The sequence below is a fragment of the Chiloscyllium plagiosum genome, chromosome 51, assembly GCF_004010195.1.
Source record: "Chiloscyllium plagiosum isolate BGI_BamShark_2017 chromosome 51, ASM401019v2, whole genome shotgun sequence".
NCBI classification, from domain to species: domain Eukaryota; kingdom Metazoa; phylum Chordata; class Chondrichthyes; order Orectolobiformes; family Hemiscylliidae; genus Chiloscyllium; species Chiloscyllium plagiosum.
Genome location: NC_057760.1, coordinates 2,497,069 through 2,506,566, shown reverse-complemented (window position 1 = coordinate 2,506,566; position 9,498 = coordinate 2,497,069). Strand labels below are relative to the sequence as shown.

Below are 9,498 nucleotides of genomic sequence, written 5' to 3'. Positions count from 1 at the left end.
GGAGTGGGCAGGGAGTAAGGTTGGGGGGAGTGTGAGGGTTGGTTTGTGGGGTTGTGGAGAGTGCGAGGTGAGTGATTGTGTGGGTTGTTGAAGGTAGGGTGAGTGGGGAAGAGGGATGAGGGGTCAATACTAGCACTTCATTCTTATACAGTTTCCTTCAGTGATTTGGATGAACAGATTGGAGCTGTGGTCACTAAATGTGCTCATGACACAATGGTAGAAAGAAAGGTGAATTTTGACAAGGATACCACATCCCTATCAAAGGAAGTAGACGTGTGAAGTGAGTGGGTAAAGAACTGGCAAATGGTGTGTAATCTTGGAAAATGTGCAATTGTCCATTTTGGCAGAGAGAATAAGAAACAACATCTGAATGATGAGAAGTTGTGGAGCTCTGAAATACAAAGAGATTCGGGTTTCCCAGTGAATAAATCTAAGAACGCTAGTCTGTAGATTCAACAAATAATCAGGAAAGCTAATGGAATTATATGTTTTATTGCGAGGGGAATTGAATTACAAATGTCGGGAGGTTCTGCTTCAGTTATACAGGATATTAGTGTTTAACCATGTTTAGTACTGATCACCGTACTTAGAGCAGGATGTTAATGTGTTGGAAACAGTTCAGAGAAAGTTTACCAAACTAATCCCTGGAAGGAGTGGCTTGCCTTATGAGGAAAGGCTAGACAGTCTAAGCGTCTGAAGTTTAGAGGAGTTAGGGTAACTGAATTGAAACATCGACAATGCTGAGGGGGTTTGATTAGGTGGATATGGGAAAGGATGTTCTCTCTTGTGGGAGACTGTAGAACTGCAGTTCTGAGTTTAGAAACAAGTGGTTGCTCATTTAAAACTGATTATTTTGGGGGGAATTTTCTCTGAGGGTTGAGTCGTTGGAATTCCCTTCCTTTTTAAGAGACGATGGATGGTGAGTCTTTAAACGGTTTTAGGACAGAAGGAGATAGATTAGAATTGAATAATAAATACAGTGAAAAGCTGAATAAGTCACCTAAATAGAAATGATTATTGGGGACATACAGGAATGTAAAGTTGAGTGAGATTAAAATCAGATCAACCGTGATCTTAGTGAATAGCTGAGCAGTTGTTCCTTCTCTATATGTAAGTTGATTGGGATGGGAAAATCCAGGTAGGATGTTAGGGAGAAACTAGTTTCTGGATTAGTGGTGCTGGAAGAGCACAGCAATTCAGGCAGCATCCGAGGACAGGCAAAATCGACGTTTCGGGCAAAAGCCCTTCATCAGGAATAAAGGCAGAGAGCTTGAAGCATGGAGAGATAAGCTAGAGGAGGGTGGGGAGAGAGTAGCATAGAGTAGAGACTCCCTGAGATTCTTGTAGAGAGAGGAGGAAAACTTCTTCCTCGGATGCTGCCTGAATTGCTGTGCTCTTCCAGCACCACTAATCCAGAATCTGGTTTCCAGCATCTGCAGTGATTGTTTTTACCTCGTTGATTTTAACCCCGACTGCGAATCCTCTTGCAAGGATGCCTGCCTTGAAGAAGTTTTCCTCCTCTCTCTACAAGAATCTCAGGGGGTCTCTACTCTATGCTACTCTCTCCCCACCCTCCTCTAGCTTATCTCTCCATGCTTCAGGCTCTCTGCCTTTATTCCTGATGAAGGGCTTTTGCCCGAAACGTCGATTTTGCCTGTCCTCGGATGCTGCCTGAATTGCTGTGCTCTTCCAGCACCACTAATCCAGAATCTGGTTTCCAGCATCTGCAGTCATTGTTTTTACCAGGGAGAAACTAGTGCCAGGGGTAACAGTTTCAAAATAAAAGTTTGCCCATTTAAGACGGACATGAAAGGTTTTGTTTATTTCTAAGGCAGAGGTAGGTAGATTGCAGACTAACAAGAGGGTCAGAGAACTCTTGGGAGTTGTGGGAATGTGTAGTTAAGGGCACATATGATCAGTCATAGGACAGACTCAGGGATGAAATGGCCAGCTCCTGTTGCTTGTTTGTATGTGCCCTGATCTGGGTTTCTTTAAAATTGAAGTGAATTGCTGCCTCCGGTGCTAGATCTGAGTGAGTAATAAATATGGAATAGAACTGAACTGGCCTCTTCTGTCTGCCTCCTGTTAAGGATGCTGCCTTGTGTTACGATGGGGAACCCAACAACTCGTACTCTGAGATCAACAGCAATGTTCTGTTCCGAGAAGGGGTGACGCTGCAAGGCCAGCCCACCTACACCCCCCGCCTGATCCTGATGGACCTCAAAGGTACAATACTCTTACACACAACATCTCACTCTCTTTAGGGAAAGTGAGTGGGGGGGGGGAAACTGAGGGATTATAGACAGGTTAACCATTGTACTCTTTGCTACCTTCCCCCACCCTCCTCCCTGACATATCACCTTCATCCCCACCCCCACTCTCCTATTGTACTCTATGCTACTTTCTCCCCAGCCCCACCCTCCTCTCATTTATCTCTCCACCCTTCAGGCTCTCTGCCTGTATCCCTGATGAAGGGCTTTTGCCCGAAACATCGATTTTCCTGTTCCTCGGATGCTGCCTGAACTACTGTGCTTTTGCAGCACCACTCTAATCCAGAATCTGGTTTCCAGCATCTGCAGTCATTGTTTTTACCGAGTCGAATATCATTGTCAGGAACTGACTAGAGTCTACCGTTAAACCTAAACACTTGCAGCTGTGCAGCTAATCAGAGCAAGCCATTTTGGGTTTGTAAAGGGTAGGTCACACGAGGGTGAATTTTTTTGGAGGTGATTCAAGATATGGACAAGGAAGGTGTCCGTGGATGTTATTTCGGGAGAGGTCAGGAATGGTTTGGATAAAGCACTTCATGTGTGACTGGTGCCTTGGGATGAATCTCCAGAACAGAGGGAATGTTGCAAACTTGATTCAGAAATTGGCAGATCGATGGGAGATACTGTGTCAGGGGACTGGACAGATTCTCAAGTTGGCACAATGGTACTCGTGGTGTCCCACAAAGATCCGTGTTGGGGTATTAGCAACTCGTTCTGTCCCTGAAGGACTTCGAAGCTGGGTGAGGAAGGCTCGTGTCCAGATTTGCAGATGACACAAAGATAGTCTGCACTGAGAGCAGTGTTGATGCAGGTCTAACATTACAAAGGGATAGGCTGCACTGTGAGCAGTGTTGATGCAGGTGTAACATTACAAAGGGATAGACTGCACTGTGAGCAGTGTCGATGTCGGTGTAACATTACAAAGCGATAGGCTGCACTGTGAGCAGTGTTGATGCAGGTGTAACATTACAAAGGGATAAGCTGCACTGTTCAATCAATTATTCATTTGGGAAACAGTAATGAATAGCTTCCATTAGACAGTGGGAGACGTGAACTCGCCCATCAGTTATGCTCTTGGAGTACAGCAAGGGGCTGAATGGCCTGCTTTTTCTGTATTCTATTGACCACCGGTAATTTCTGGGTCAAAGTCCTAGAATTCCCTCCCTGACAGCACTATGGGTTAATCCTGAGTACATAGACTGCAGCAGTTCAAGAAGGCAGCTCGCCCCCAGCTTCTCAAGGGAAACTAGGGACGGGTAATAAATGCCCATATCCCACAATGAATTTATTTTTTTAAAAGGTTTACTTCCCCGTCTCCTTGCAGCCAGGTTCAGAGACTTCCTCTGCATCAGTTTTGAAGGATTGGTGTCTGATATTGGATATGAGAAAATGAGGTTCCCTCACCACTTTTGGCAGGCGTGAAGGCTAAAATTGGTTTGATTTATTGTAGTCACATGCCTACCTACAGTGAAGAGTTCTGTTTTACGAGCAGTACAGGCAGATCATAGAAATTGATTCACAGTGCAGCAGGGACCTACAGTAATTGGATGATTTGATGTATCTTGCAGGGAGTTTGAGCAGTCTGAAGCAGGAGGGAGCTCTGTACGGCGTTAGTCAGACTGAACCTGCACTAACATGGTAAGGAACAAAGCCTGCTAAAGGCCATTCAGTGGTTACCTTATCTTTCTGTTTTTCTCACTAATGCCCCTCGTATGTCTGACTGTAACACTCAGACCCTGAATGATACACCCAGCACAGGGACAGTCTGACTGTAACCCCCAGGCCCTGACTGATACACGCAGCTCAGGGACGTGTACTCTACCCAGTGCATGATCTCAGCAGTGTTGCAAGCCTCGCTGGTGTTTGTGACTGTCCATTCCTGCCGGCCCTGCTTCCATCGCCTCAGTTATCCTGAGCTCTGGATGGGTGAGGTTTTACAGAGTGCAGGGTTTGGACTGGATTGAAGAATCTTTCACATGTTTGTTGAATACAGGAAGGGGAGCCTGAGTGTACACAAGGAGGATCCCGTGGTGAAGAATCAGTTTCTACAGCAGCTTGACAGGCTTGGGGTGAGTATTTCTCACTCTGGTTTTGTCTTGGGGACTCTCCTTTCTTGTTGTTTTCACCATCTGTTTTATAAAGCAGGATGTGCAGAGCACTGTCTAGTGTCCCAGTAGTCCCAGCACTGTGTTTAAATCCATTCTGGTACAGAATCTTATTGTCTTCCATTGTTCACTGGATGTGTGTGACCCTGTTAGGCTCAGTATTTATTGTCCCTCCCTCATTTCCTCTGACAGAATGGTGGATGATTCAGTTTCTGAACTGTATCTGAGTGACTTTCTCCAGCCATTTCGGAGGGTAGCGCGAGTCAACCACATTGCCGTAAGTGTGGAGTCATGTGTAGGCCCAGACAGGGTCGAATTGGCAGATTTCCCTCCCTAAAGGGCCTCAGTGAATCAGATGGGCTTTTTTTTACAACAATGCAATAGTGGGATGGTCCCTGTCATTCAGACCAGCTCCTGATTTTGGGCTAATATTAATTTGTGTGGAGATTAGAGTTCCTGTTTCTGGATCATGAGGGGCAGGAGTCTGGGTGCTGACTCTCTACAGCATCCAGCACAGCATATCCCATGGTGGTGGTGATCATCTTCCTTTAGGCTGTGGGGTGAGCTCTGCTGTCCAGTGAAGCCTGGAGGGATGTAAACATGGTGGTCCCCTTCACTGCTCTGTAGTAGCAGTGTCTTGGATCATACAGGGCCTGACTTCCCAGTTTGTAAAGATCACAGTGCAGGGGGCTGTAGTAAACAGTGAGGACGAGAGTTATACACCTCAGGCATGGGCAGGCCATTTCCTGCTGCTGAGAAACCTGTTGAAATGATCCACTTTATTCAGAAACAACTAAATGATCCCATTTTAAAGGGGATACAGGGGAGGTAAACCTAGGGATACAGAAATCCTACACAGACAGGTGGAGAAAGTGCGATTTTAAAAACAAAAAAAAAGTAGATCAGATCCTTGACTTTATTCACAGAGGAACTGTAGATGCGGGTTGAGCCTTCACTGGAAAATTGTGACCAACCCTTGGTCCCACACTTGAGGGAAGGTGTCAAGAGCCTTGGACAGGGTACAGGGTGAAGAGCTTGAATTCACATGGAGACACTAAAGGGGCTAGGGTTGTTCACCTCAGAGCAGAGAAGGCTCAGGGGATATTTGATCAACATGTTTTTTTCCATGCACGGGATGTTGGTTGCACTAGCCAGGCGAGTATTTATTACCTGTCCTGAATTGCTCAGGGGGCAGTTAGGTGTCAAACAGATTGCTGTGGATCTGGAGTCACATGGAGGCCAGACCAGGTAATAATGGCAGTTTCCTTCCGTCACAGACATTACGGACTAAGGTTGGGGTTTATGTCAATCAGCGATGGTTTCGCGGCCATCATTAGACCGATTCCAGATCTTTATTGAAATGCCACTATCTGCCATGGCAGGATTTTAATCCAGGTCCCCAGAACATTCCCAGGGTCTCTGGATTAATAGTCTAGGGATAGAATCAAGAGGCCATTACCTCCCCAATCTGAGAGCAGAGGGACTGGATACAGTGAATATCCAGGAAGGGGATAGAGTGTACAGGTGATCAGGTGACTCAAGTCCCAACTGCTTGCTCCAGAGGTTCAGTTCGGGGATTACAGATCCCATCACAAAATCCAAAGGGAGATGACCCAGCCCACCGCCAACTCCCAATTCATCGGTCATGCTTGGGATAGGCATTTTTGTGTGATCTTGCTATATTCAACAGATGTGTTTGTGTAGGGGTTACATGGGGATGTATATGACCTGTAGGTTCTGAGGCTTGACAAAAAAGCTGGTTCCTCCGGTTCACTGCTTTCTGTTGTTTTGTCTTCCCTCAGGATGAGCTGAACTCCAACTCCAACTCCAGACCATTCCAAGGAGAGGAAAGTGAGTGGCTTCTCTCCCAGCCATCCACAGGCGTTAGTAATGCTGCTTCCTGTTTGTGTTTCAGCTGGTGCACCGACACCCTTCCAGAAGCCCAATCGGCTATGCATAGGCACATTGCCAAATGCTCACACAGGCACACACAGACAGACACAATCATTCTCTCACACACACACACACACACAGACACGCGCTCTCTCTCTCGCGCTCTCTCTCTCGCGCTCTCTCTCTCGCGCTCTCTCTCTCGCGCTCTCTCTCTCGCGCTCTCTCTCGCGCGCTCTCTCTCTCGCGCTCTCTCTCTCGCGCTCTCTCTCTCGCGCTCTCTCTCTCGCGCTCTCTCTCTCGCGCTCTCTCTCGCGCGCTCTCTCTCGCGCGCTCTCTCTCGCGCGCTCTCGTTCTCACTCTCACTCACTCGCACATACATACACATACACACACGCACACACACACACTGCCAAATGCTGACACACACACAAACGTGCACGTACACGCTCATAGCCAAAGGCTGACACGCACACACAGAAACGCGTGCGCACATACACACATACGCACACAGACACAGAAACACATGCACGTCGGCACGCGCACACAAACACACATACAGCCAAATATTGGCACGCACACACTGCAAAATGCTGACACACATGTAGGCGCACGCGCACACAAAATCACACATGTGTAGGCACACTGCCAAATGCTGACACACACACACAAGTGCACACATACCTTCCACCCATGTGCCCCAGCAGCCAGCCCATTCTAACCTTATTTGTTTTGATAGGAGCTGCAGCAGTGCCTGGGGCTGAGAGAGCCCTCAACTTATCACAGAGCAGCCACAGGCTGGAGGACAGTGTCGGGGTGTGGTCCGACTACCTGAGAGTGCACCTTCACCCAAAGACTATCTCTGTCATCCAGCAATACAACCACAGCAGGTGAGCCAGCTCAGACCCGGAGGGGGAGTATGAAGAGAGTAGTCAGACCACACTGTGCGGTGCTGATTGATCTCTTGTGTTGTGCTTTCGTACACACAGCACCTCCGATCGATTTGAAGCTTTTGGATTTGGTGAGAAGCTGATCCGTGATCCTTTGTTCCTGGATGATTTTGAGGACAGGCTGCACTTCTACATTGAAGAATGTGACTATTTGCAGGTACATTACCCCATCGCCCAGTCAGCCAGTCGGTCAGTGCTCCTCGACAGCACCGTGCTCAGTTAATGCTCTGTTCCCTAGGACAGCCTGCTCTCAGTTAATGCTCTGTTCGCTGGGACAGCCTGCTCTCAGTTAATGCTCTGTTCCCTAGGACAGCCTGCTCTCAGTTAATGCTCTGTTCCCTGGGACAGCCTGCTCTCAGTTAATGCTCTGTCCCCTGGGACAGCCTGCTCTCAGTTAATGCTCTGTCCCATCTACCCTGTGACAGCCCGATCTCAGTTAATGCTCTGTTCCCTGTCCACTGGGAAGCCTGCTCTCAGTTAATGCTCTGTTCCCTAGAACAGCCTGCTCTCAGTTAATGCTCTGTTCCCTGGGACAGCCTGCAGTCAGTTAATGCTCTGCTCCCTGGGACAGCCTGCTCTCAGTTAATGCTCTGTTCCCTGGGACAGCCTGCAGTCAGTTAATGCTCTGCTCCCTGAGACAGCCTGCTCTCAGTTAATGCTCTGTTCCCCATTCCCTGGGACAGCCTGCTCTCAGTTAATACTCTGTTCCCTGGGACAGCCTGCTGTCAGTTAATGCTCTGTTCCCTGGGACAGCCTGATCTCAGTTAATGCTCTGTTCCCTGGGACAGCCTGATCTCAGTTAATGCTCTGTTCCCTGGGACAGCCTGCTCTTAGTTAATGCTCTGTTCCCTGGTGCTCTGTTCCCTGGGACAGCCTGCTCTCAGTTAATGCTCTGTTCCCTGGGACAGCCTGCTGTCAGTTAATGCTCTGTTCCCTGGGATAGCCTGATCTCAGTTAATGCTCTGTGCCCTGGGACAGCCTGATCTCAGTTAATGCTCTGTTCCCTGGGATAGCCTGCTCTCAGTTATTGCTCTGTCCCCTGGGACAGCCTGATCTCAGTTAATGCTCTGTGCCCTGGGACAGCCTGCTCACAGTTCATGCTCTGTTCCCATGGACAGCCTGTTCTCAGTTAATACTTTGTTACCTAAAACAGCCAGCTCTCAGTTAATGCTCTGTTCCCTGAGACAGCCTGCTCTCAGTTAATGCTCTGTTCCCTGGGACAGCCTGCTCTCAGTTAATGCTCTGTCCCATCTACCCTGTGACAGCCCGATCTCAGTTAATGCTCTGTTCCCTGTCCACTGGGAAGCCTGCTCTCATTTAATGCTCTGTTCCCTGGAACGCCTGCTCTCAGTTAATGTTCTGTTCCCTGGGGCAGCCTGCTCTCAGTTAATGCTCTGTTCCCTGGGACAGCTTGGTCTCAGTTAATGCTCTGTTCCCTGGGACAGCTTGGTCTCAGTTAATGCTCTGTTCCCTGGCACAGCCTGCTCTCATTTAGTGCAATGTTCCCTGGGACAGCCTGCTTTCAGTTAATGCTCTGTTCTCTGGGACAGCTTGCAGTCAGTTAATGCTCTGTTCCCTGGGACAGCTTGGTCTCAGTTAATGCTCTGTTCCCTGGGACAGCCTGCTCTCAGTTAATGCTCTGTTCCCCATTCCCTGGGACAGCCTGCTCTCAGTTATTACTCTGTTTCCTGGGACAGCCTGCTGTCAGTTAATGCTCTGTTTCCTGGGACAGCCTGATCTCAGTTAATGCTCTGTTCCCTGAGACAGCCTGATCTCAGTTAATGCTCTGTTCTCTGGGACAGCCTGCTCTCAGTTAATGCTCTGTTCCCTGGCACAGCCTGCAGTCAGTTAATGCTCTGTTCCCTGGGACAGCCTGTTCTCAGTTAATGCTCTGTTCCCTTCTCCCTGGGGCAGCCTGCTCTCAGTTAATGCTCTGTTCCCTGGGACAGCCTGCTCTCAATTAAATGCTCTGTTCCCTGGTGCTGTGTTCCCTGGGACAGCCTGCTCTCAGTTAATGCTCTTTTCCCTGGGACAGCCTGCTCTCAGTTAATGCTCTGTTCCTCATTCCATGGGACAGCCTGCTCTCAGTTAATGCTCTGTTCCCTAGAACAGCCTGCTCTCAGTTAATGCTCTGTTCCCTGGGACAGCCTGCTCTCAGTTAATGCTCTGTTCCATCTTCCCTGGGACAGCCTGTTCTCGGTTAATTCCCTGTTCCCTGGGACAGCCTGCTCTCAGTTAATGCTCTGTTCCCTGGGACAGCCTGCTGTCAGTTAATGCTCTGTT

The 9,498-nt window shown here is 48.5% G+C and overlaps 1 protein-coding gene across 3 annotated transcripts in view; it reads left to right on the top strand.

Annotated features, from left to right (window-relative positions):
• Nucleotides 1–9,498, top strand: part of msto1 (misato mitochondrial distribution and morphology regulator 1) — a 22,364-nt gene that overhangs the window by 3,739 nt on the left and 9,127 nt on the right. For all 3 annotated transcript variants that reach the window (XM_043684010.1, XM_043684008.1, XM_043684007.1), the window contains 6 exons: nt 2,091–2,226; nt 3,839–3,908; nt 4,264–4,339; nt 6,178–6,226; nt 7,005–7,155; nt 7,255–7,372. In XM_043684010.1, the coding sequence (XP_043539945.1) occupies nt 2,091–2,226; nt 3,839–3,908; nt 4,264–4,339; nt 6,178–6,226; nt 7,005–7,155; nt 7,255–7,372 (600 nt within the window). The remainder of the gene's footprint in view (nt 1–2,090; nt 2,227–3,838; nt 3,909–4,263; nt 4,340–6,177; nt 6,227–7,004; nt 7,156–7,254; nt 7,373–9,498) is intronic.